The sequence below is a fragment of the Macaca thibetana genome, chromosome 11 (assembly GCF_024542745.1).
Source record: "Macaca thibetana thibetana isolate TM-01 chromosome 11, ASM2454274v1, whole genome shotgun sequence".
Classification (NCBI taxonomy): Eukaryota; Metazoa; Chordata; class Mammalia; order Primates; family Cercopithecidae; genus Macaca; species Macaca thibetana.
In genome coordinates, this window is record NC_065588.1 from 120,762,413 (window position 1) to 120,789,701 (window position 27,289).

General features: G+C 58.9%; 2 protein-coding genes across 31 annotated transcripts in view; one reads left to right on the top strand and one right to left on the bottom strand.

The window, feature by feature from the left end:
- Positions 1 to 27,289, bottom strand: part of NCOR2 (nuclear receptor corepressor 2) — a 240,891-nt gene that overhangs the window by 33,290 nt on the left and 180,312 nt on the right. For 18 of the 30 annotated variants that reach the window (XM_050747807.1, XM_050747808.1, XM_050747805.1 and 15 more), the window contains 5 exons: positions 20,150 to 20,297; positions 16,353 to 16,403; positions 14,248 to 14,836; positions 5,705 to 5,972; positions 3,964 to 4,135 (listed from right to left, as the gene is read on the bottom strand). In XM_050747807.1, coding sequence (XP_050603764.1) covers positions 3,964 to 4,135; positions 5,705 to 5,972; positions 14,248 to 14,836; positions 16,353 to 16,403; positions 20,150 to 20,297 — 1,228 coding nt within the window. The remainder of the gene's footprint in view (positions 1 to 3,963; positions 4,136 to 5,704; positions 5,973 to 14,247; positions 14,837 to 16,352; positions 16,404 to 20,149; positions 20,298 to 27,289) is intronic. The other 12 variants (XM_050747824.1, XM_050747814.1, XM_050747813.1 and 9 more) reach the window with 5 other exon arrangements.
- TMEM132B (transmembrane protein 132B) overlaps positions 5,857 to 27,289 on the top strand; it is a 1,306,862-nt gene continuing 1,285,429 nt past the window's right edge. The window contains exon 1 of the mRNA XM_050747883.1: positions 5,857 to 5,860. The gene's annotated coding sequence lies outside the window, so the exon portion shown is untranslated. The remainder of the gene's footprint in view (positions 5,861 to 27,289) is intronic.

Sequence of the window (27,289 nt, forward strand, 5' to 3'; positions counted from 1 at the left end):
ATTGTCTGGCCCACAAAGCCTAAAATATTTACTCTCTGGCTCTTTGCAGGAAAAGTTTGCTGGCTTGTGCTCTACACAGCGTTGAAGGAGGTAACCTGTGATGTGTGTGCGTGTGTGTGTGCGCGCACACGTGTATGTGCATACCTATACTGGAAGACTGAGTTTCCCCTGGACTTGTGCCCTGGCAAGGTGGGCAGCCCACAGGAGGCAGGGGAGCACAGATGCAGGGGAATTCTCATTCTCGTGTGTGAGTGCATGGATGTGTGTGTGTGCCTGTGTGTGTATGTTGTGGCAGGCAGTGGGGGGTTATAAGCCCAGACCCTCCAGATAACAACTGCAGCGTCAGCCTCAGTTTGCTGAGTGGTACTCAGCACAGGCACTGTGCTCAGGACCCCATGGCCTCCATGAGCCTCCTGTTAAGCTCATACAGAGACTGCTGCCAGACCCATTTTACAGAGGGGAAACTGAGGTACAGACACACCAATGGGCTTATCTGAGTTCACCAGCAAATACTTAGCCGAGTCAGGATCAGAAGCCCACTGAGCCAGTGCAAACAGTGACTGTGCGCTGGCTGGCTGAGAAGCCCCAGCTCAGGCAAAGCTACTTACCAGGCGGAGCGTGCAAAGGGCAACACCAAGAGGTAATGCTCTCTTACGCCTCCATGGCTGACATGAATCTAAGCATGTTCACTCATTTATTCTCACAGTACCCTACAAGGAACTGACTGATTATCCCCATTTCACAGACGGGAAAATAGAGGCCGAGAGGTTAAGCCACCTGGTCAAAGGCTCCAGCTAGCAAGTGGCAGATAGCAGCTTCGAACCCAGGCACGGGGACTGCAGACCATGGCCTTAACCCGGACTGCTATGCCACACTGCCTGTGGCAGAGAAGCAATGATGGGTCCTAGATTTCAGGCCTGGGGAGATCCTACAAACTCAGCAGGGCCCAGGGGCTCAGGCCTGGCTTCATGGCATCTTCCTGCCGGCTTCTCACCCTTTGCTGAAATCTGTCCTCAGCTCTGAACCTCTCCCTGAGGACCAACCCTGGGGGAGATAACCGGCCAAGAAGTTGAGCAGAGATACAACTTGGGAATGACAGAGCCCTCTGGGTCCTGGGACAGGAATGGCAGGCAGGTGTCATCTATCACGCCACCTCCAGATGAACAAAGGAGGTTCTGAGGGCCCATTGGGGTGTGACAGCGGAGGAGAGTGCTAAGATCAATTCATGATGCCTGCCGTGAGCAGAGCAGGTGGGCAAGGAGGCCTGTGTACCAAATCGCCCCCAATTCTCTCCCGGAAGACTGAGTTTCCCTGGACTTGTGCCCTGGCGAGGTGGGCAGCCCACAGGAGGCAGGGGGGCACAGATGCAGGGGAATTCTCCTTCTTAACCAGTCCCCAGTGGAGGCAGCTGTACAGGGCCTGCCTCAGATCTGGAGATCCTGCAAACGCCCTGGACCTCGCCCCTCTGGCTACCCAGCCCTGTATGCCTCTGGTGCTTCCTCCAGCCTAGTTCCAGAGAGCTGGGAGGGAGAGGAGGGGAGCTGCTCGATGCAGGAAGGCAAGCTGGGGTTAGGCCAGGCTGGGCGGGCGGCCGAGAGCCTGGAGAGACAACCTGTTCCTCCAGCTGGGCCCAGGGGGCCCCAAGGGACCTGCTTGGCTGAGCCGCTCTGTGTGGGAGCCAGGGGCAGAGAAGGCTGGCTTCCTGAGAGACCAGAGAGGTAGCGCTGGGTGTCAAGTTCATGTGTGTCCCTGCGGGAGCTGAGCTGCAAGCCAGGCTGTGCAAGAAAGGCATGCAGGGCCTGACGCCAGGTGCACCATCCCCATGGGGAATGAGGCCAGGAAACGGCACAGGCCCTGGCCACACCAATAGGCTGAGTGCCAGCTGCAGAAACTGCTGGCCGGTGGCTCCCTTTCTCCCAGGACAGGGGCCTGTGACCTGGCTCGGCAGGACCTGGCTGGCGCCGTGCAGTTCCAGCCCCGATCAGATCTGATGCTGGCCAAAGCTGCTGGGGCCCCTGACATGGATACACAGCTCCTTCCAGGGCTGGTGCTCCAAACCCGCAACATCTCCCAGAGCCACCGCCTGGGCCGCACACTGTACCCTGGCCCCAGGCGGCCCAGCCCTTGTCATGAGGCATCCCGGTTCCGGCGAGACATCCCTGGCGTCATCCCCACACCGGGTTCAACACCCCACTGGCTTTGCCTCCAAAACGAAATCCCGATGCACCCTTCCTTCCACCTCCACAGCCACCTGTGCAGTTCAGGCAGCCTCTGTCGCCTGCCAAGAGCAGCGCTGTGACCTCCTGCTTCTGCCCTTGACTCAACAACGGCCAGAGAGAGCTTTCCAAAATATAAATCAGATAACAAGCACCCCCTTCCCCTTCCACAACACATGCTCACTTCAAATCCCTCCAGCAGCCCCTGCCACACCTGAGACAAAAATCCACTGCCTGCTGTGGCCTGAGAGGCCCTACACAATCCGGCCCCCACCTCCCTCACTGTCCACCCGCCCACCCTTCCCCGGCCACACCACCCCCGGTGACTCCTCACACACCCGAGCGTGTTTCCACACCAGGGCCTTTGCACGTGCTGTTCCCTCTGCCCGCAACGCCCACCCAGAGATCTCCCGTGGCGGGGCTGCTCCCCCCTCCGCAGGGTCTTTCCCGGAGCCGCCTCTTCACTCAACCCGTTTTGTTTCTCATGATGGACGAACGACTCTAAAATCATCTTGCTTCATTACATGTTCCCTGGTTTAACATCCTCCTCACTCAAAACAACAGCAGCTCCCCACAGCAGAGACTTCCCCTTCTCCCTGCCGAACCCCCACTGCCTAGCATGGTGCTTGGGGCCTTGGGTTTCAACAAATGTCCTGACCCACCAGCCTCGGGTGGACCCCAGAGGCGGAGGCTGCTGTGAGCTGAGATTGCGCCACTGCACTCCAACCTGGCGAGACTGACGGTCCGTCTCAAAAAAAAAAAAAAAAAGAGAAGGGGGACATCACACCCAAGGCAGTGGGGAGGGGACAGCTGGTGATAGCTCCGGTCACCCGGGTTCGTCCCTGGGCTGTGCTGGTCAGGAGGTCGGCCTGGGGTCCTGCTGCCCTCAGACCTTTGGAACAGCCTGCCAGCAAGCGCCCGGGCTAGCCCAGGGTAGATAACCTCTGGGGAGGTAGCCCCCAACACCTGCAAGGCACAACAGCACCTGCTGCATGCCAGGCTGACCTGGAGAAGATGCCTCTTTGGGGACACAGGTTCAGAATTTCTTGGGCCCAGTGGGAAGTGGGGTAGAGACTGAAGATCCAGAGAACAAGCAACTACGCCTGCCTGTCTCCTAACCTTGAGCTTCACGTGATGACAGTGAGGTGTGCCCGGGGCAGTCACTGTGACACAGCTGCTCAGGAGTCACCCCCTCTCCCGGCTCCTGGTGAACCCAGAGACCTGGGCCTGGAGCAAGGTCAGAATGCCAGCTGGGGAGGGCAGCCCTTCCTGTCCAGGCCCCAGAGCTGCTGCCAGCCAGGTGCTGGGCCCCATCTGTGATTCGAGAAGCTCCTGCGTGGACTGATTCACACCAAATCAGAGGCTGGGCTGCAGACACATTTTTGTGTATGCACAATGCTTTTGAAAATTTTGAGAAGTTGTCTGTGTTGAGAAACCAGGGGGATTTCACATAAGAAGATGGATTTCTGGCTTTGCTGGAAGAACCACCCCAGGCATGATTTGCCACAGGGTTACTCTTGGCCAAGGCCAATACATGCCCATTTCAGAGAAAACATGAGTTCTCCAATTTGCCGCAGTCCCTACCATTCCCAACTGCCTCCGCCTGCTCAACTGTTCCATTCGTTTATTTTGCTTTCCCTGTCACTGTGGCCGTGGGGGTTGCAGCAGCTGCTCTGGACACAAAAACATCCCTTGTCCATCAGTCCCCTGCTGCCCCAGCCCCCCTCAGCCACTGATGTGGACTCACCCTCCTTGTCGGCGGCGGGCGCCGGGCTCCTGCTCTTGCCCCGGGGGCTGCTGCCAGGCTGCTGAGGGGCGTCGCTCTCTGGCTGCAAGTGCTGTGGCGGTGGTGGGGCGGGGGGAGCTGGCTTAGTGGGAGCTGCGTCCTCCCGGGGGGGTTCATGGACTTTGGTGACCTGCTGAGGGAAGCAGGCAGAAGTGAGCATCCACAGAGGGTGTCCGACGGTGACAGGGTCAGGGAGAGACATGCACGTGACCAGCCTGGAAACCAAGGCCTGGGAAAGCCAGTGACATGCTCAAGGTCCCAAGTGGGGCAAGAAGGGGAGGTCTTAGCACAGAGCACATTGGGGAGCCCACCTCCCAAAAAGCCTGGCCCAGCTGCCCGGTGGCGGATAGGGGGAGCCCACCTCCCAGAAAGCCTGGCCCAGCTGCCCGGTGATGGACATGGGGACCCACCTCCCAGAACCTGGCCCAGCTGCCTGGTGATGGACAGGGAGAGCCCACTTCCCCAGAAAGCCTGGCCCAGCTGCCCGGTGCGGACAGGGGAGCCCACCTCCCAAAAAGCCTGGCCTAGCTGCCTGGTGGTGAACAGGGGGAGCCCACCTCCCAAAAAGCCTGGCCCAGCTGCCTGGTGGTGAACAGGGGGGCCCACCTCCCCAGAAAGCCTAGCCCAGCTGCCCAGCGGTGGACAGGGGGAGCCCACCTCCCAAAAAGCCTGGCCTAGCTGCCTGGTAGTAAACAGGGGGGCCCACCTCCCAAAAAGCCTGGCCTAGCTGCCTGGTAGTAAACAGGGGGAGCCCACCTCCCAAAAAGCCTGGCCTAGCTGCCTGGTGGTGAACAGGGGGAGCCCACCTCCCAAAAAGCCTGGCCTAGCTGCCTAGCCCACCTCCCAAAAAGCCTGGCCTAGCTGCCTGGTAGTGAACAGGGGGAGCCCACCTCCCAAAAAGCCTGGCCTAGCTGCCTGGTAGTGAACAGGGGGAGCCCACCTCCCAGAAAGCCTGGCCCAGCTGCCTGGTGGTAAACAGGGGGGCCCACCTCCCCAGAAAGCCTAGCCCAGCTGCCCAGCGGTGGACAGGGGGAGCCCACCTCCCAAAAAGCCTGGCCTAGCTGCCTGGTAGTAAACAGGGGGGCCCACCTCCCCAGAAAGCCTAGCCCAGCTGCCCAGCAGTGGACAGGGGGAACCCACCTCCCAAAAAGCCTGGCTCAGCAGCCTGGTGGTGGACAGGAGGCTGGAGCCTGCCGTTACCCTCTCCTCCAGCTCCTTCCATGGACCCAAATCCTCTGGGTCTCAGGGAAGCCAGGACTGAGCAACAGGACTCTGTGGGCCTTGGGGGACTGGGCGGTGCAGCCTGGCACGCCCTGAGCCCATCACTCAAAGCCCCGAGGGACCACCAGCCTGGTCAGCTCAGCTTCTTTTAGTTCGGAACCCCCAGTTGCATCTGGGAAGCCCGGACTCACCTCCCTGGAGAAGGCACCTCCACGGGCCCACCCACCCAGCTGAGAGATCCTTCCAGGGGGGTGTTCCCAGAGGGCCCCAGGGTCAGAACGGGTAAGCCCCACCCTTCCCTGGCCAAGTTGTTGCTACAGCTGAGTGGGTGGGGGAAGCTCCTGCCTCCCCATGACCCAGTATCTAATGTGGGGGTTCAAGGGTGCTGCAGGGTGAAAGCGGGGAGGCGGTAGGCTGCCAGTCCCTGCCTTCACCGGGAGCCCCATCCAGTGCACCTGCCAGCTTCCCCAGCTGCTCCCACCTCATCTCCATGGGGGCTTCTCCAGGAAACAGCAGCAGATGAGCTGGGCTGCAGGTGCGCGCTCCCACCCGTGGGATTCTCTGTCTCGATGAACGGGAAAGTCAAGGTCAGGGTGGACTCTGCGGGGCTCTGGGGGTGGGCACTCACGATGGGGGGGATGGCAGCCGCTCGCTGCTTCAGCTGCTTCAGGTCCAGTGGCTTCTGGGGCGAGGTGTTGGCCCGGGGGTCGCCAGTCGGGGTGAGGAGGCTGGGCCTTGGGGACAGCAGCCTGTGGGGACACGAGCATCATCAGCCGGGGTCCCGCAGCCGGACTCTCCCAGGTGGGGGGCTGCTGGGTTTTGACGGCCTCTCCTGTCTCAAGCCCTGGGGACGAGGCTAAGGCCCTGAGACGCGAGGTGACGTGCAGGTCACCCAGACAATGTCAACCGTTTTCTTGGGGAAACAGACCAAGGTTTGGGGCCAGGGGAGGGGAGGCACAAGTGGGCAGGCAGGTGCCTCCTCACTCACTACCCTGGTTCTTGCAGGCCTCATCAGGGGCCAAGCCAGCCTCCCCACCCTGGCTGAGAGGCCAGCCGGACAATGCTAGAGGCCCAGGCTGGGATCAAACATCCCCAAAGACAGCCCCAGGCAAGGAAAATCCCAGAGAAGCCCGACCTGGGGCCCACACCACACGTGGCCCTCCAGAAGCTGCCAGAAAGTCAAAGAATCAGCCCGATTCAGGGACAGAGTAATGAAGAGATTCACCAAGAGATTCCTCATCACTCGAATCTGAGAGGCTCGGGTGCCAGGGCAGGACAGTGGGCATGGAGCTGAATGAGCTCCGGTTACAGAGGCAGGAGTGGGGGAGCCGCACCTACTTCCTGGAATCTCTACCACACACTATCCATGAAGGACAAGGACATGAAAACAAGGGCCCAGGCCACAGGCTTTGTGTGGAGGGGTAGGCAGGGCATGCCCACTGTCTACCAGTCAGCCACAGTGACAGTTCCTTCCTCTGTTTGCTACTGAGATGCACAACCAGAGGCTGACACAGGGCACATGGTGCCTAGCAGAGCCTGCATTGAGGTGTGGCTCCCAAGCTGCTCAGTGGGTGCTGCTTCCTTCAGGAAGCCTTCCAGGATTTCCAAGGCCACAACACTGGGCACAACACCTGCCATAATCCCCATCTGGCTCCCCAGTTGGCATGAGGTCTCCGAGGGCAGGAACTGGATCTGCTCCAGCCTGAGAACCCTTCACCTGCCCAGTGCGGCTGCCCGGGGCTGCCCAGTTCTTGACTCCCTCCTACAACCTGCATTTGCTGGGCATAAAGCAGCCTGGCCTGTATTTGGGTGTATGGAGGTGGCCCGGCTTGCGTTTGCGGGTATGGAGGCGGCCCAGCCTGAGTTTAGGGGTATTTGGAGGGAGCCTGGACTGCGTTTGCAGGTATGGAGGCGGCCTGGCCTGCGTTCGGGGGTACAGAAGCGGCCTGGACTGTGTTTGCGGGTATGGAGGCAGCCTGGCCTGCGTTTGGGGGTACGGAAGCAGCCTGGCCTGCGTTTGGGGGTACGGAAGCGGCCTGGCCTGCGTTTGGGGGTACGGAAGCGGCCTGGCCTGCGTTCGGGGGTATGGAGGCGGCCTGGCCTGCGTTTGGGGGTATTTGGAGGCAATGCAGAACCCAGTCTGTGTCCTAGGTCTTCTGAGCTAGTGAAATGATCACACGGCAGGCGTGAGGGCAGCAGACAGGGCCTGGAATTCAGTCAGAAGGCAAAACTTCTGGGTGCAAGAAGCCAGCAGGTCCTGTCGGCACAGCCTCTACTCTGTGCCGTGACCACAGTGACGACATCCTGTGCAGACCGTAAGCCACAGCCTACTGGCCTCGAGGTGAGAGCTGTGACAACGGGGACACAGCTCACACCACCCCAGCACTCAGCTGCCAGTGCGGGATGCCAGGTGCCCAGAAGCACCCACCTCCTTCCTGCAGATGAGCAGGGCCCATGCCCAGGGTGCTGAGGCCTCTGCCAGCAGTCCTCTCTCCACTGTCTGCCATAGCAGGACCCTGGGGCCACCGGCATGTGACCAGCCTGTCCTGCAGGAACCAGCCTGCTGCCCGCATCTGCCACACGCTCAGCTGAGCGGGGAGAGCAGACACAGACCCGGTGACGCCTGCTGAGGCTGCCCACGGCGCCCAGGCGGGGGCCAGACGAGGAAGGTCACCCTGACTTCTGCATGCACCTCCACCGCCCCCACCACCGGCCCACTCTCCTCTCTCCCCTCCCTCCACCTGTCTAGACCCTGCGTGATCTCCCAGGACCACCTAAAGCCTCTCCTTTGGCCGCTGCCCTGCCTCGCTCCCTGGACCTGGGCCCAGCCGTGCCCTCCCCGCCATCCTCAGGACAAGGCACCCTGACCCAGGTTCAAACACAGATGGTAGTCACCCATCCCAGCATACTCCGCCTGCGGCTTCAACTGCCGCCACCCCCATGTCCCTTCCCCCAGGTTTATCTACTGCCATCCGTTTCAACCAGCTCGCACTTGCAAGCTTAAATTTAAAACAGAATGCCACAGCCACTGTGGAAAGAGGGTGGTGAGTCCTCATTGCCCTAAACCCAGCAGCTCCACTCCTAGGCACACACCAGGCAAATGAGAGAAAACATCTACGCAGAAACCTGTACGCGCCCATCACGGCAGCACCGCACAGCCCACAACAGAAGGCAGAGACAACCCGACATCCACCAACAGATGAACGGGGAGACAAAGCGTGCCCTGTCCGCACAATGGAACACGTGGCCATCAAAAGGCATGAGGCTCTGACACGGGCTATGACGTGGGTGGACCCTGAAGACACGATGTGCATGAAACAAGCCAGTCACAGAAGGCCTCTGGTGTAGACTCCGTTCCTGTGAAAATTCCAGAATGGGCCAATCCATCCAGAGAGAAAGGAGATGAGTGGGTGCTGGGGCTGGCAGAAGGGAGAATGGGGGTGACTAGGATGGGCATAGGGTTTCTTTCTTAGTATAACACTGAATATACTAAGAAAAGCTAAATGATACACATTTTTTTTTGAGACAGGGTCTTGCTATGTCACCCAGGCTGGGGTGCACTGGTGCAGTCTCACTGCAGCCTCGACATCCCGGGCTCAGGCAGTCTTCTCACCTCAGCCTCTGGAATTGCTGAGACTAAAGGCACACATCATCATGCCTCATTGATTTCTGCATTTTTTTTTTCTTTTTTTTTGTAGAGACGAGGTCTCTCTATGTTGCCAATGCTGGTCTTGAACTCCGGGGCTCAAGCTATCCTTCTGCCTTAGCCACTGAAAGGGCTAGGACTGCAGGTGTGCACCACTGCGCCTGGCCTAAACGATACGCTTTAAATGGTGCAATGTATGGTATATGAATGATATCTTAATTACACTGTTACAAAATGAAATGAAGACTACATGCTAGCCATAAAATAAAGGGTTTGATGTATCAGCTGTATTTTCTCTATGAACGGTAAAAATAGTATTTTTATGTGTGTACAAATAGAAAAACAATAAAATACAAATTTTAAGGTTGAAATGCAAACTTTTGTATATGTGTAAAGATAATTCTATAGAGATAAAAAATATGACTGTATAACACACACAAAACATGAGGCGCCACTGTCCATACAATCTGCCCGAGAGCTCGGGCTTTCTGTGTGGGGCCTGAGAGCTCCCTGTGGCCCCTCACCTAGTAGGGGGTGGGCAGTCAGACTGGCAGGGGGCGGGGGGGGGCAGGGGCTGCTGCCCAGAAGCTCTCAGCAGGCACCCTCTGGGGGGCACACAGAGGCCCAGATCCCTCTTTCTTGAGCCCCCAGAGCAAGTGGGGACTGTGGTCATAGAGGTAGCACTTTACAGTTTACAAGAGGCCTTCTGATCCCAGCCAGAGCTCTCTCATGGGTAAAGAAGGCCACAGTCAACACAAGGGCTGGGTTCAAGTCCTCGAGGAGAACGAGAGTCCTAAGCCCCCAGAGAGCAGCTGCCAACAGTGGAAGAGGAAGGTGGAAAAGCGCTCAGAGCTCAGGGCCCATCCGACCGCCCCTTGTCCCGTAGCCGTGCTGGAGAAGCGCGCCTCCAGAGGCCCTCCCGGCTGGCTCTCTCCACCCTCCACTCTCTCTCCTTCATTTTATTTATTTATTTATTTATTTTTTTGGAGATGGAGTCTTGCTCTGTTGCCTAGGCTGGAGTGCAGTGGCACAATCTTGGCTCACTGCAAGCTCTGCTTCCTGGGCTCAAGTGATCCTCCTGCCTCAGCCTCCCTAGTACCTGGGATTACAGGCACGTGACACCATACCTGGCTAATTTTTTTGTATTTTAGCGGAGACGGGCTTTCACCGTGTTGGTCAGGCTGGTCTTGAACTCTTGACCTCAAATGATCCACCCACCTGGCTTCCCACAGTGCTGGGATTACAGGCATGAGCCATCGCGCCCAGCCTCTCTTCTTTGTTTTCTTGGAAGGCAGCCGCTTCCATTTTCCTTTCTGGAGGCCTGGGTGGGGCGGGGACTCTCAGGGCCTGGCACGGAGCATGTGTCCGGGAGTGGCTCCGTCCTGCCTACCCAACCTGGCAGTTGCGAGCAAAAGCTCGGATCCCCTCTTTGACCGTAAGACTTAGCCAATTGTGCCTCGGTTTCTCAATCTGGAGAGTGGAGACGAGAGCTTCAAGGGCTGTCCGTGGGTGGGCGTGGGGATGCTGGTGACTAGCACGTGGGGCCGAGTGGGTCAGGCCACCTTCTCCTCACTGTCATTTTCCTTCCCACTCAGGAAGGCCAGGGTGGGAGAAGGGGGCGGGCACGAGAAGGGGAACAAGGGCCTGGGGACATTCATCAGGAACATGCTGGGCCTGCAACAGTACGTCCCCTCTCCACCCAGCCCTTGCCTCAGTTTCCCCATGGTCATCAAGCTGGGATAATCCTTGCCACCACCCTAGGGCTGGGAGGGAGAGGGAGGGCTGGTTTGTCAACAGGCATCCCTTGCCTCTCCAAGGCCCCAAGATAAAACCCTGACCCGTCACTCCCACCCATGGGGCCTGCCCACCTCTCTGACTTCTCCGCCCTCTCTTCCCGGGGCTGCTCACTCCACTCTACTCCCTGCTATAGGCCTCTCTGCTGTCCACTGGACATACGCTCATGCGGCCACAGGGCCTTTGCACTGGTGGTTCCCAGGGGTATGGCTGTCCCTCACACTAAGGCTCTCATTGCCCTCCAATGTCACTTCCCCACAGGCCCTCCCCGCCTGACCAGCCCACTCTCCCCTGCTCCCCATGCCCCATCTTCCCATCACCCACTTATCCCATAAACAATGGTTTCCTTCTCCACGCCCTCACTAGAATGTAAGTGCCCGAAGTCAGGGCCTCGTCTGCACAGTTTCCAGCACCCCTGGCGCCTGGTGCACGCTGGTGCCATCAGTCACTTGCAGAATAAAGTAACAAAGGTGCAACTGCTGTTATGATCTTCCAAAATGCCAGAGGGACAGCTGAAGGAGCTGCACTCCAGCCCTCTCTTGGGGTGACCTCTTGGGGGGTGTCCCAAAGCAGATCCAAAGGAGGGCAGCTAATCTCTCACTGAGCACCCACTGTGGCCCAGCATTAACTGAGTTATTCTTGCGATAAGCCATTCACACCCACCTTACAGACAGAAAACTGAGGTTTGGGGGAGGGGACTCACAAGGTCAGGCCCTGCCAAAAAGCACCCAGACACCTTCTCTGAAGAATAAGAGAGGGGAGGGCAGGCAGGCTTGGGGTTTTGCAATCAAAGCCACTATCTCTGGTTATCTGCCAAGAAAACACCCAGGCAGAGCCACCTCGACAACAGTGCCTGCGGGCCCAAGGAGCATGTGATTTTCTTTCTCCCAAAGTCACCCGGGAGGGCCCAGAAGAGAGTCATCTTGCATCCATCCAGGAACGCAGAGCTCCCCCACTGGGGCTGCCAGGCGGGAGGGACGGTCCTGGGCAGGCAGCCAGGAGCAGGGGTCGCCTGGGGGGCCTGCCCCGTCCCGCCAGCCCTTCCCGGGAGGCCCTGGCTGCCGGGGCCTACTCTGACGCATCTCATCGGCGTCCTCCAGCGCCGCCCGGCCCTGCGCAGTCGTGGCCGGCACAGGGAGGGGTGGCAGGCTGCCGGCCAGGACGAGGTCAGCAGGCTGGCCAGAGTCCAGCCTCATTCGCTGCGAGGGCAAGGCAGGCCCCAAGGGCGGGGGCCTGGGCCCAGTCGCACAGGGCGGGACAAACCAGGTGTCCTGACTCCCAGCCGAGGACTCCTGCACCCCGGGGGCTGTGTGCTGGACATTGGGCAAGGGGTGGACGCACGCCAGGCCCAGCTGGGGGAGGGAGGACACCGCCCTGGGTGGGGTTGCAGGGGAGAGGACGGGAGGCTGCAAGTGCCCTGCGGGGCCTCAGGCCCAGTCTGAGTGTTCTGGGGACGGACAGGATGCAAGCTGATCCCCCGGCTCCCCAGCCCGGGGCCAGCCACATGTACCCAAAACACAGACTCTAGGAGGCAGCTTATCAGTGGGGCTGCCCCATGACCTCAGCGCTTCCCCCTCGAAGGCAGAAACATGTGTTTCCATGACTGTCCCCACAGCCAGTGGGAGCGGGATAGGGAGTCCCGCCCTGACCCCGCTTCCCAGGCACAAAGGTCCTGGCTGCCTGCCTCTAGGGCAGACCCAGCCGCACTGTGAGCACTGTTTTCCAAGTTGAGACTGTCGGGCCATTAGCTGGGGAGTTCGGTACCCTCAGAATCCCGCTGGCCAAGCCTTTGCTCAGTACAGGCTCAGGGTCAGGCCATCCACTTCTTACACACATGGGCGTGGTTCCTGTCAGCAGTGGTTCCCGGGGACCCTGAGATTTTGTTTTGTGGAACCTGTAGAGATCTGGGTGAACCTCAGTTCCTAGGGAATGTCCTAGGACTTCCCCCTTTAACATGGCCCAGGGTGAACCCCAGAGCAGAGACAAGGGCCCCACATGACCCTGCGGGTCCGATTTTCCTCCCTCGCTCGCTCTGCCCAGGACCATTCCAAGGGACTTGGGAGGGGAGGAAACAGACCACAGTGCAGTCAAAATAAAATGGCCCGCCTGCCCCACCAGAAAACAATTCCTCCAGCCAACCAGACGCGAGCGGGACACAGTCTCTGCAGGTCTGCCCTCTGCCACCCAAGATCGGCCCTAACTCGGGTAGCCGTTTTTGGTTCTGGGCTGGAGGCCTTGAGGCCCAAAGCATCTGTGCTGAAAATGGGTAAAAGGCGGCATTCTCAGGGATGTGGGGTCACCCAGGCCAGGAGCAAAGACAGAGGCCAGAAAGGAAAGAACACACATCAGAGACATTGGCACCCAAACAAGACGGCACTGGGGTCCTCCAGGCTACCCCAGCTGGAGAGGTTTTTGCAAGGGGAACCGCTGCACCTGTGATCCACGGTGATCCAAGGTGATCACCTGTGATCCCGAGCCCTGGACCCTTGGCTGATAGGAGATGAACCACCAAAAACATGTTGAATCTGTGGTTTTTCCCCATCACCATGGCCACCACACTCGCCTCTCCATCCCCGGCCCCAGGGCACCTGCAGCTGCCTCCTGAATGTGCCTCTCACTCCCAGCAAATCCCCCACATGGTTTCATGGGTAAATCACATCTGGCTCTCTGGGAGAGGCTCGCAAAGGCCTTCTCACTGCCCTGAGAAGAAATGCAGCCCTCACCTGCCAGGGTGCGACTCAGCGCCCCCAACCCTGTGAGAGCTGCTCCCCATTCTGCAAGGCTGCCCCCCTCCCTGAACCACTCGCTCCACCCTTCGACACCTGAATCCACCAAGCTCATTCCCACCTCGGGCCTTCACACTTGCTGTTCCCACCACGTTGAGGGTAGAACTGTGTCCCCCCGAAAGAAGCTACGTTCAAGTCCCAACCCAGGGTCTCTGTGAATGTAACCTTATTTGGAAACAGGCTGTTTGCTGATATAATCAAGTTAAGATGAAGCTGGACTAGATTAGGGCAGCTGCTCATCCAATGCCTGCTGTCCTCAGAAGAAGAAAATGTGGACATAGAGATGCACAGGGCAAAGGTCATGCGACGGCAGAGGCAAAGACGGAGTGGTGTGCTGGCAACCACGACTGCCAGCAGCAGCCAGGAGCTGGAAGAGGCGGGATTGATCTGCCAAGAGGCTCAGAGGGTGTGGCCCGGCCTCACGGTGCCCCCGAGCTCCTGGTCTCCAGGACTGTATTTGTTTCAAGCCACCTGGCTTGAGCTACCTTGTAAGGGTGGCCCTAGGAAGCGAGCAGGCTGCCTGGCACACTCTCTCCCTGGTGCTGCCCAGGGCTGCCTCCTCTGTCCGGGTCTCAGCTTGGATGTCACCTCCTGGGGAGATGCTCCCGGCCACACCTCCGCCCCCTCCCAGCCTGCATCTCCCATTCCTGGACTCTACTCCGAGTCTGCCTCCCTAACCACACCTCGGGCTCCCCCAAAGCAGGCAGAGCCACACCGGGTGCGGCTGTCTAAGTAGGTAGTCGCCGCTCAGTGTCTGCAGACAAAAGCCAAGGTTAGGGCTGCCTGGCGCCCACTCACCGGTTCTTGTCGCCGCCCTCAGGCTCATCCACCTCATCTGCACTGCAGGTGGCACTGGAGTCGCTGTCCTGGGGGGCGCCCGAGCCCTTGGCTGTGGTGGCCCTGCCGCTCCCGCCCTCCTTCTTCTCTGACTTGAGTGCTCCCTCGGCCGTGGCCTCAGAGGCCTCCGCATCCTTGCCCTTGGCCGGCCCCTCCTCGGCTTGCTCCGTGCACTCGCTCTTGATGGGCTCCTCGGCCTTCCCTGTGTCCACTGCCAGCTCCTCAGCCGCGGGGGGCTTCTGCTCCTCCCCCTCCTCCACTGGGGACACCGCTGCGGCCTCCTCCTCCTTCTCCTCCTTGGGGACCACAGGAGGGGGTACAGAAGGCGATGGGGGTGCTGGTGGGGGCGTAGGGGGTCCGGTGGCTTCAGAGGCGGGGGTGGGCTCAGTGGGGGCCGGGATGTCCTCCGGCGGCGGGGTGGGTGGCTCCGGGGGTGGCCCATCGGTGCTCTGGGTGGCTGGGGGCTGGGGCCCATTCTGCCCTGTGTCCTTGGCGGCCTCAGTGCGAGGGGAGGGGATGCTCTCGGTGTCTGAGCTGTTGTTGACAGTGGCTGTGCAGGGCAAGAAGGAAGAGGGGATGAGCAGGGTCTGGGGGGACTCCAGGAGAGATGCGTGGCCCTGACCCTCGGGATGAGGCCGTTCTGTTGCCTGACACCAAAACAGCCCTGAGGCTCCTATACACCTGGGCCCCTGCCTGAAGCCCCACCCCTGAGACAAAGCCCCTGGCCAGGCCTCTACCCACAGCTGCTGCCCTCCCCTGGCCGCCTTTCTCCCAAACTGACCCTGCTGGCATAACCTGGTTAATTCCCAACCCCAGGACCTCCTGGTGGTCAGCACCCCCGACAGATGGAGCCAGCCTGAGGGCGGGCATGGGTAAAGGCCTTCGTTCTGGGGGGTCTCCGTGTTCTCATCTGAGCTCTAACCCCAGCTCTGCCCCGCACTGGCTGTGTGCCATGGGAAACTCAGGTTACCTCTTGGGCCTCAGTTTTCCCATCTGTAGAATGGGAGAACAACAGTTCCCATCTCACAGGGCAGAGAAGCCGGCAATTGTGATGGCAAGGGCAGTTGCCTGGTGACTGCCTGATGCTGCACCATCATCGCCACCATCATCATCACATGACAGTGCAGAACGGGCAAGTGTGTGTGCAGGGGCCCTGGGCACAGTGGACAATGAGGCCAGTGCGTGCACAGCAGCCCGCGCACAGTGGACAATGAGGCCAATGCATGCACAGGGGCCCCGGGCACAGTGGACAATGAGGCCAGTGCGTGCTCAGGTGCCCGGGCACAGTGGACAATGAAGCCAGTGTGTGCACAGGGGCCCGGGCACAGTGGACAATGAGGCCAGTGCGTGCACAGGGGCCCGGGCACAGTGGACAATGAGGCCAGTGCGTGCACAGGGCCCCCGGGGCACAGTGGACAATGAGGCCAGTGCGTGCACAGGGGCCCGGGCACAGTGGACAATGAGGCCAGTGCGTGCACAGGGGCCCGGGCACAGTGGACAATGAGGCCAGTGCGTGCACAGGGGCCCGGGCACAGTGGACAATGAGGCCAGTGCGTGCACAGGGCCCCCGGGGCACAGCCCACACCAACGGCCTTGGCATGGGTTTTACGCAGCAGGAGAGTGGCCTGTGTTGACGGAGTGGCAGGAGGAAAGCATGTACCCAAGGATGGCGAGGAGACCCCAGCCGCAGTCCTGGCTCTCTAGCCCCCAAACCCACACCAGGTTCTTCTTTGGGTCTCAATGTTCCCATTTTCTGTAAAATGGGGATACTTGAAAACCCCTGCATTTGCTATCAGGGAAATCAAACCTGGTGGGAGACCCAAGTGTGCCAGTGAAAATCAATGAAGCAGTGGAGACGGGAAACTGGTCTGCTGGAGTGAGCCCGGGACCAGCATGGGGAACAGCCACTTTGCTGGAAAGGAAGCCCAGAGGCCACGGAACACAAACGGTGGTGCTCACAGAAAGAGCATGTGCCCAGAAGCAGGGTTCCTTGTGGAGGACCGGGGACCTCGGGATGCCCACCCCGGCCCAGCCCTACCCCCCAGGCCAGCCGGCCACATTCGTACCTGGGCCACTGCATTCCCCTCTGGGCACCTCATTCCCAGAGGCATGTAAGGCTGGAAGGAAGTCAGAGAAGAGTTAGAAGCCAGGCGGCACCAGGTAGTGGGAGGTGAGGGAGGAGGCAACGTGGCCAAGAGGGGCCTGGAGCCTGGTGCACAGCAGTGAGACCTCGCTGCTGCTCGCTCTCCTGCCCCGACTGCCCTTCACCTTGGACCGATGAGCCCTCTCCCTCCAGGCTCTGGCCAGTGGCCGCAGGTGACCTGCAATAGCCCTGCGCAGGCTGGTCCAGTGGCCTGTTCAAGGCCAGCCAATAATGGGGTTGGTCAGGGTGAAAAGTGAGCTTCAGCCACTCTGGGTGTCCTTGCCCTAAGTCATCAGGCTCCCAGGATGCCTTGGGGTGGGAGGTGCTGACCTCAGGGGTGGGCAAGGTTGCAGGGAGAAGCTTTTGGGTCTGCTGAGACCTCTTCAGCCATCATTGCCCCCCACCAATCCCCCAGTCTCTCCTGCTTCTTGCCTCCCTTCAGGCCCCAGAGCAGAGGCCACCTCTTTTAGAAACAATAGCAACGACAGCAACGCAGGCTGCGTGCAGGCCAGGCTCCGTGCCGAGTTCCTCACACATGACTCCTTTAAGACCTCTAACACCGGGACCATCATCTCTCATGTACAGATGAGGAAATGGAGGTGGACAGGTTCATCAGCTTGCCCAAGGCCACGCTGTGGAGGGGAGAGCACTGAGCCCAGCTTCCTGCATCTCCAACCCCTGGCCTTCCTCTGCCTGGTGACTTCAGCAATGTCATTCCCTTCCTTCCACAGTCAGAGTACGGGACGTTGGGAGGCCAACGTTGAGGGCCCCAGGACCAGGGATGAAACCTCTGGGTCTCAGTTTGTTCATCTACAAAATGGGCAGTTAACGCCTCGCTCTCATGGTTATCAAGGGTCTGGGGCAGGAGCCTGCGTGAGAAGCACCCCGAGGGCTTGTGACGATGCAGGTGGCTGCGCCATGCCCTGAAGCTTTCTGATTTGGTACGTGTGGACTGGGGCCCGAGAATCAGCACTTCTAACAAATCCCAGGGAACACCCTGCCACCGCTGCCCTAGAATCCAGGTGAAGTGCTTTGTGCAGCGCCTGACACACAGTAGGTGCCTAACAAGAGCGACAAAAAAAACCCACCAAAAATAAAAAATAAAGACACCACCAGATGGCCTCCTTTCCTTTCTGCCCGGAGGTGCCCAGTACCAGGTTGCCTGGGTTTGAATATCCAAGGCAGGGCCTTGGATAACCCCACTATGCTTCAGTCTCCCCACCTGTAAAATGGGGAGAACAGTAGCACCTGCTTCATCCACTATGAGGATTATTATTACCAGAGAAACCACTGGGCCAGGGGATCCCTCCCAGCCCTGCGCTGGTATACTTCCAGCCCAGATCAACAAGGTCCTTTCCACCGCCCCCGGGGAGGGGCCTGCAGTGCTGCTGGGGCTGGCTGGGTCTCCGGGGAGATTCCGGCAGGGCAGCCTCAGGCTCCAACCCAGCACCTTCCTCACCTCCCCATCCTGAGCACAAAAGACAGGTCACGCGGTGTGCGCTGGCTGGGCCGGCAGACCCCGAGCCTACCAGCTATGTGCCAGGACTCCCCATAGGACGGGTTCTCCTTTCCCCCAGCCTCAGTCTCCTCATCCTTAAGATGGGGTAACACCCTGGGCACCAGAAGGCTTAATCAGGGCCTCTGATCTCTGTCCCCGATCTCTCAGAGTGGCCACAGAAGACCACCACGTCGTCACAAAAGCCTCAGCTCCAGCCAGCTCAGCCCTCCCTCCTCCCCCACCCAGCAGAGCACACCTCTCCCCATCCCTACTGGGCTTTGTAAGCCCTGCAAGCGAGGCGGGGGTCATGACCACACAGTTCTGGGCAGTGTCTGCTCCGGTTTTAACGTGTGGCCAAAGCTTGGCTTCTTACAATGCTCCCACCAAGCCTGCATCGTGCCCATTCAGACAGTTGGAGGGATATTTACAGAAGGGACTGGGTTTCTGTTCCCGGGGTCTTCTCTTGTCCTGGCTACAGACCCAGAACCCAAAATGGGATGACCCAAGGGACTCGCGGCCCTGGCCTTCCTTCTGTCAGACACTGGCCAGGCTTTTGGCCAACTTGGGTCAGAGAGACCCAAAGCTGGTGGGGAGGCCTGACTCAGGGCCTCTGCCCCACCCCCAGCGTGAGATGACAGTCACCCAAGGGCCCAGTTGCCCATTCCCAGTCAGGAGCTGGGATTCGGGCTGGTGAAACACTGCAGGTTGGAGGAGCCTGGATTTATCTGCAGGCCGGGCTTACAGAACCAGGAGGTGACTTGCACCTTCTGCCAGGGAGGAGCCGGTGCATTCAAAGGCAGAGAGGGAGGGAGGACGGGAACAACAGAAGGACTCCTGACGGGGCAGGAGGAAGGAGGGTTGAATTCACCAAGGACTTGGGCTCCGCTGGGCTGCTCGTGTCTCCTTCAGAGAGTCAGGGACACTCAACCGAGAAGGGCTGGGGTCCTCCAGGGGCTTTTGGTCACGTCACAGTGGGAACGGTCTAGACCCCCAACTTCTTCTTTGACAGAGAAAAAGAGCCACAGGGGGTCGAAGGTGGATGAACTCGTGACCAAGAGTATGGGGCCAGGTATGGGCAGCCCGTGTTCAGTTCCCGGGTCTATAAACACTGATAACAAAATTGAGCCATGTGTTATCCGGAGCCCTGGTTAACACACAGCTCATGTGGTCACAGTCCTCCATTTGAGGGGACCGGGGAGACCTGCCAGCACCACGCACATGATGGCTTTACGCCCTCTCTTCAGCAGCACTCACCTGGTGGGGCATCTGTCTAGTCTACAGCTGGTAGAACAACACACTCTGTGGTACCTGGGGCACCTGGGCCCAGACCTTTAAGTGCCCGAGCCTCAGTTTCCCCATACAGAAAACAGGGACACCAAAGAAGGGGACCGAATTATTTATCACCCAAATAGGGACACTTGGGAGTAAAAGGAGGCACTAAAAATAACTATATAACGTTTACAATACTTCCCGACTGACAGATAGGTTCTATTTATACTGGTTACCTTGTAAAAGAGTTCTGGTCAAAAAACAATTTTCAGGCCTGGTGTGGTGGGTCACACCTGTAATCCCAGCACTTTGGGAGGCCAAGGCGGGCAGATCACCTGAGGTCAGGAGTTTGAGACCAGCCTGACCAACATGGCGAAACCCCATCTCTACTAAAAATACAAAAATTAGCCGGGTGTGGTGGCGGGTGCCTGTAATCCCAGCTACTCAGGAGGCTGAGGCAGGATTGCTTGAACCCGGGAGGCAGAGGTTACAGTGAGCCGAGATCACGCCACTGCACTCCAGCCTGGGCGACAGAGCAAGACTCCGTCTGAAGAAAAACAAAACGAACAAACAAAACTATTTTCCAAAGTAAATTCTTTTCTAAACTGTGACACCGGATGGGGTGAAAGACAGCAGGCACCCACAGGGCTGGCCTGGACATCCGGTTACCCAAGCATAAGACTGAACTCATGGGCATCAGAAGGGCTGAGTAAGGCTTGGGGCTCCCAGAGAAGCTGATTATTCTCGGTATTGCTGTGGCCATCAATCTTGTGCCCATTACTGGTGAGTTTCTGGGAAGTCAGGCCCTCCCATTCCAGGGAGTCGAAGCCCCTTCTAAGAAGGACCCAGGTGACTCAGGGGAGAGGACGCTGCCGGGGTCAGTTCCCACCATGCCCTCCCTCAGAGCCTGGACCCACAGCGGCCAGCCACCGCCAAGCTGCGCCAGCCCTCACCTTCGGCCTCCTCCACCATTTCCTCCTCGTTTCCGCTCACGCCCGACGCCTCCATCTCCTCATCCTCCACCACGGGCGGGAACGCGGTCTCCTCGCTGGCCGCTGCCGGGGCTTTCTTCTTCTTCCTCCGCGCGTTCCTCTCCTTCTCCTGGGCACAGGGAAGCAGCAGATCAGGGCTGGGGCCTGGGGCCTGGGCTGTCAGCTTGGGGACTCCCCATGCCTGGGGCCTCACCACAGGTGCAAAGGACAGTGATCCTGGCCATGTGGCAATGAGGGTGACCGTCCCCCTCACACCCCACCTCGGCAACCAAGCGTGCCAGGGGTTATTTTTACCGGGGCCTTTATTCTTCCATTGAGCCCCAGATACACTCTGGGTACAGGCGGGCCCCCCAGCCACCTTGATATCCTTCCTGAGCGTGAGATAACCTGTCTGACACTGCCCAGGACTCTCCTAGCCAGAGTGACCACGCCTCCTGGGGACACCCTGTCAGCTTCATCGGCACATGTGGAGTGAATGAATACAGAAGCTTCTCCTTGCTATGCAAGTCTCACTCGTCCCCAGGGGACAGGCCAGCCTGGGAAGCTCGCATTTCCTGAATTTTTACAGAACACCTACTGTGTGCCCGGTTCTGCACACCAGGGCTGTGGGGACACAACGCACGGGGTAGACAAGGGGTAGACCCTCGGAGGCTGCCCTGCCGCTGGGGAGACCAGCAATGTGCTCTTCACACAGAAGCACCACTCAGAGGGTTGCGCAGGTGAAATGAGGTGGGACAAAGAGCACAAGGGCAGGTGCTCCTCTGGACGGAACAGTCCGGAAGGGCTTCTGCAAGGAAGTGACATTTGAGCCAAGATTTGACGGTGGAGGGAAGGGGCCAGCCAGGCTCTGGATGAGAGTGGCAGGTGCAGGGAGTCACAGGTGCAAAGGCCTCCGTCGGGGGAACATTCCGGGTGTGTCCCGGAATGGAAAGAAGCCCACGTCGTGGGGCCTCCACTTTCCCTGCTCCTGGGAACCCCAGCTCCTCACTCACAGAGCCCACCCTTCTTCCCCAACTTAGGCACCGTCATCAAACCGCTCATCTTTGTGGCTCACAGAAGTGGGTGTCTCTTTGTCCCCATGGTGAGCCAGGTAGAGACTCCGAAAGTGTTTGTTGACTGACTTGCTGAGCAACTGTGAAAGGCCAGCCTTCGTGGGCTTGAACGCACAGACAGCTGAGAGCAGGGGCATCGTGGAGGCAGCATCTCGAAGTGACTGGGGACTCCCAGGGGGACTGGAAAGGCACTGGGGGGTGCCCACCACAGCCTGGTGTGACAGAAGCGGCAGCAGCCTGATCCCTCTGGGGTTGCTGAGAAAGAGGCAGGCCCCTCGCCACACCTGGAGGTACCCGCAGCTCTCAGCCAAGAGCCCTGTATTGTGTTGAATGGTGTCCCCCAAAGTTCACATCAACCCGGAACCTCAAACCGTGACCTTACTTACAAACGGGATCCTGCAGATGTCGTTAGTTAAGATGTTGCCACACTGGAGTGGGGTGGGCCCTAAATCCAACAGGACTGACAGTCGTGGAAGAAGAGGGAAATACAGATTCAGGGACATGAAGACCCTGTGGCAGCCGAGACACATGTAGAGGGATGCAGCTACAAGCCAAGGAATGTCATGAACTGCCAGCAGTCACTGGAAGATGCAAGAGGCTCCCCTGCAGCCTTGAACGTGAGCACAGCCCTGCGGACGCTGGTTCCAGACGTCTGGCCTCCAGAATTGGAAGAAAATACATCTCTGTTGTTCGTGCCGGTCTGTGGTACTTCCTTGCGGCAGCCACAGGGAACCACACATCCCTCTGCACTGGTGCGCCCAGACTCCAAGAAAAAGCTGCCTGACATCCAGACCACACAGCCTGCTCTCGGGCAAATGCCAGGTGGGCCCTGCCCACCCCGGCCCTTCACCATGGCCAGGCTGGAGCTGGGCCTCATGAAGGGGAGGAGAAGGGTTCTCAGGCTCCAAGCCCCAGCCACAGGCAGGGAATGGGATCACTTCCTGTCCTGCCTTCTTCCTGAGCAAACAGGGTTCCTCTGAGCACAGCCGCTTGGAACGCAGGGAGGAAAAGGGAAACGTCTGCTCGTCCGTTAGTCACAGTTTCCGTCACCAACAGTCGGCCGGAGGGCCACAGCCCTGCCCCTGCCAGTGCCCGCAGGGCCCAGGGGGATGCCCAGCTCTGCAACCCCGCACATGTCCTGGGCCCAGTCCCAGCCCTGCCCCGAACCCTGAGCCTCTCCCAGGAGAGTTCGAGCCTGTGGCGGCCTGAGAAAGTGGTGGCATGTGGGTTCTGCGGCTGCGGCCGAGGGCTGCCCCTGCTTCCCGAATCTATTTTTGGCAGACAGAGGCTCAGGAAAGACTCAGGGCTGGGTGCCTTGAGCTGCCCGGGCAGTGGCTGGGACATGGGAGATACTCAGAGTCTCGCAGGGAACAGGGGTCTCCTGTCGGCCTGCTCGTGGCGCCCACCATCCTGGAGAGCAAGGTCTCTCTGTGGGGGGCAGGGTGGGGCCTCTGAGGCATCGGACCAGGATGGTGCCAACACCCTGAATCCCCACAAGGCTGGGTCTCAGGGAGAGTCCCAGGAGTTACAGTTAATCCTTACACACATGGTCCAGCACTGTGGGATCCGGTGTGTGTGGAATACGAGATGCTGGTAATGGCATCGGTCATTACAGCTGATGTTTACTAAGCACCTACTATGCGCCAAGCGGTTTCTGGTATTAATTTATCGGATCTGCACAGCTGCTCTGCATATCAGGGCATGTCACCCCCTGCTTCAAACTCTCCAACACCTGGATAAAATTCCCAAGTCCTCCCTCCATCCACATGGCCCTGTGTGATCCAGTCCTGGACCCTGCCTGCCTCTCCAAGCTGCTCTCCCCTCTTCCCTCCTCAGGGACTGTGCTACAAACACATTGCCCTCCTAGCCAGAGGGCCTCTGCACCGGCTGTTCCTCTGCCTGGACACCCTTGCCCCAGATATCTGCATAACTCACTTCCTCACCTCCTTCAGGCCTTAGCTCAGACATCACAGAGGTCTTCCCTGATCACTCCATCATTAGCTCATCCCTCCCACCTCCACCATCAATCATTTTCTACTACATTCCTCTCATCTTCAGATGAGATAGCATCTTCAGACTCCATTCCAAAATTGAGTGTGCGAACCTGTCCCTCGCACCAGTTCCTCAAGGGCTGGGATCTTTGTTCTCTGCTATATTCCCACCATACCTGGAACAGTGTCTGGCACAGAACAGATGCTCTGTAACTACGTCTTTAGATGAATGAACCTGATAGACAGGGACAGTGGCTCAGAGAGGCAGACACATGCACAAGACCACACAGCTCATGAGTCGAGGAACCCAGATTTGAATGCCGGCCAGGTTCAAACATTTCCTGGCCGGACCATCTCTCTGCAGGCCTGTGCAGCCTCAGGTAGAAGAGATTAACAGCAGAAAACAAGGCGGGGCCGGGCCAAGGCTGAGGAGGACAGAGACTGAGGAACATGGAAGCTGAGCCCGAGGGGCCTGCATTCACAGATGGGAGAAAAGGGTAACCTTCGGCCATAAGGAGGGGGAGGGAAACCTCGCAGAAGACACTGAGGCCAAGTGTTACATAACTCTGGGACATGCCCCGCCCGCCCGCCCGCCCGCCGGATCCTGCTTCCTGCTGACGTCGCCTGTGGCCACACTCGGGCCAGGCCTGGTGCAAGGCAGGAGGGGACACCCACTGACCCTCTGCTTCCCCACTCCTTCCTTCTCTGGCCAAGGGTGACATGTCTTCCTGTACTCCAGACAGGGTTGGGCCAGCAGCCAGAGGTGGCTGTTACTGTGTCAGGATTCACTGGGATGTGCCTTCCTCCCTGGGACTGAAAGGCACAGGGGAGGGGCAGGAGGCGGAGGTCACCAGGTTCAGCGGCATCTCTCCGGGTGAGACCCGCTTGTATACTGCAGCGATGGGAAGCTCACCACTGCAGCAAGAGCGGCCACTGTCAAGACGGCTGGTCTAGCCTGAGCCCCGCTTCCTATGATGGGTCCCTGCATCTGCTCTGCTTTCGCTGCAGCCCTCGATATGAGGGTGCTCCTTCGAGGTGGGCCAGGAGCGAGAACCAACCGCACACTCCCGAATCACTCATTCTCATCCAGGTCCCAACCTGGTTCTCAGGGTCCCCTCCTGCCCACGCCTCCGGAGTCTTCAGCATCAGGGGACAGAAGGGCCACCTTCTTTATCAGCTATGTCATTCAGATCAGAATCACTCTCATCGACACTAGGACGACCCAGCCTGAGTCCAGCCCTGGATGGGGGCTGTGCCTCAGCTCAGAATCCTTCCATGTAGCCTCCACTCCCTCCATGGTCCACTAAGTGTCAGCTTCTCAGCCCAGCAGGAAAACCCCATCCATGCCTCTGCCCTCACGGCACCTGCCGTCGCTTCCCTGGGATACAGCAGGCGCTCAATAAGGGGTTGCTGAATGGACAGTGAGAATAATACTGGATGCTTATTGAGGGCTGACCAAGGAACAGGCACTACCCTTTACAAAAAGAAACACACTTGTTCTTCAACAGCCCTATGCCTGGGTCCCATTCTTAGCCCCATTTTACAGAGGTGGAAACTGAGGCACAGAGAGGTGAAGTGAAGCCCAGTATCCTTTGACCCAGTCACTAAGCAGCAGAGCTAGGGTGCGAAGCCACCAGCTCCAAAGCCCTGCTTTGCACCATCCTTCTGGAGTGCCTCTCTGAATGAATGGATGAATCAATCAATCAATCAATCAATCGTGAGCGCATCACTATCAGCACTATCACAGCTCTCACTAGCAGAGTGCCTGGGGCACACTAGGCCGTGTTCCAAGCACTCTGTAGGCAGCCACCCAGTGGATTCCCACAACAGCCCTTTGAGATGGGTTTCATTATTGTCCCCATTTCACAGATGGGGAAACTGAGGCGCAGAGAGCATTGGTCACTTCCCCAAGGCCACACAGCTAGTAGGTGGCAGAGCCTACATTCAAACTCAGGTCTCCTGGGCCCAGTCCCTGCTCCCAACCCATAGCACACTGTGGCTGTGCCTGCACACACCATTCAAGAAGGGCCCTCGTCAGTGGGATAGCTGGCTGCATGTTTGTCCACGCCAGCAGCTTCATTGGTGGTTACTACACATGACAGGGTGCCTTGAGCATGGCCCATGCCACCTTGGCCCAGTACTCATACCTCCCACTAATCTCCTAGTCTAATAAAACCTTCCAACTCAAAAAAAAAAAAAAAAAAAAAAAAAGGAGGGGGTCTCAGGCAGCCCTGAGAAGGGGGTAGATGGCGTCAAGATAAAATAATAATGACCACAGCAGTAAGAGTAACTAGGGCAGGTCGCCTTCCCAGAGCATTGCCCCTCTGGCAGGCACTAAGGTCCTCACAGGTAATCACTCGTTCACTCCTCACAGGACCTCTTGGATAAGAACTGTTATTCCCGTACTTTACAGATGGGGAAACTGAGGCTTAGAAGGCTGAATTCACTGCCCAAGGTCACAGGGGTGCCCAAATCCACAAGCTGGGCCTTGCCCCCAGTCTCACCCTGGGCCTAATGGGACGGTTCACCATGCTGGGGTCTCTGGTCCTCCAAGCCACTCTCAGGTTTTGGAGTCTCTGGGGGTACAGCAGGGCCACACCCTGCGGAAGCCTGGAAAGCCAGGCTGAGTGGCAGCAGGCTGCAGGGGAGGAGACGCCTGTGGTCATGGGGTGAGGGGGACAGGCGGAGGGGCCCCCGAGGGGGAGGTGGGGTAAGGGGGAGGCGGGATGAAGAGAGAGACAAAGAAAGGAAGGCTGGGGAGAAACCAGGAGGCCCTTTTTGTGCCTAGGGAGATGCTCAGGGCCAAACCCCTGCCCCTGAGTCATCCCGGATGGACCACTTCAGACTCCTGACCTGGCTGACAGAATCGATGGCCCACAACATCCCCCCACCCCGGGCCAGGCCCCCTGCTGCGCCCCCAGGCTGCTGTGGCATGGGCCCTCTTTGCCATAAGGGACCTCGGCAGGTGTTAGGAACAGGGGTCTGCACATTCAGCCAGACACGGTGCCTTCCTCTACACCCAACCAGAAAGCCCGAAGCATCCAGAAGAGGAGGGCGCTGCCTGAAGCCCTGAGCTCTGGGGACAAATCCCAGGGGCGATGTGGAGGGCACGCGGGGCACTGCTTAACTGGAAGTGACGGGGAGGGGCCTCCCCGAGGCCAGAGGGTGGATTTCAGCGCTGACCACAGGGCCGTGGGACTGTGCCCCCTCGGTCCCAGAGCCACCAGCAGCCGCGCGCACACGTGACTCATGAAGAACCCACTTGGGAGGGTGGAAGGATGTCCTTAAATTCTGCACAGTACTTGGGCAGAGTTCAAACAGGGTGAGGCTATACCTGGCCCTCCCACTGCAGGCTGTGTGACCTCACAGCCTGCTCACCCTCTCTGGGCCTCAGCAGGTTGCAGGGAGGGAGCAATTCAGCATGGCCTGTCTGGAACACACTGCATACACTTTACACCCAGGCGCAAGGCAGCCCGACGTCACGGTTTGGTGGGGAGGCGGAGAGGGGAGCTATGCAACCCCTCCCTCGTGCTTCTGTATCGATGAGGAAACACGCAGCCTAGCGATGAAGAGCGTGGGTGCTGATCTCATAACTGTGGGTACAAATCCCAATTCAGTTGCAGATGAGCCTGGCTAAGCCTCAGTTTCCCCAGCTCTAAAATGCTTGGCAAGCATGTCAAAGAGGCAGAAAGGAGGGAGGAAGGGAAGGAGAGAGGTAGTGAAGGAGAGAGGGAAGGCAGCAGAGGTCTCCCTCAAAATGCTCCTTGATTCCCAGAAACAGCTGTGGAAGAAGCGGCTGCTCCTTGGAGGCCATTAGGCGGCGAGGCGGGCCTGCACCTTCTGTGCAGGAGGGAAGGGTCTCAGCCTCCCGGGACCTGCCTCAAGCCCTCCAGGATTCTGGGGCTGAGATGTCCGCTCCCCGCCCCCTAGACCTGTCCCTCCCCCGCCACAGCAGCCCTAAAGCTGTGAGGTCAAATGGGGCGGGGGAGCTGCTCGCTCAGGACCCATTTGCCTCCGGGTCCTCATTCCAACGCGCTGACAGCCTGAATTCCTGGCTG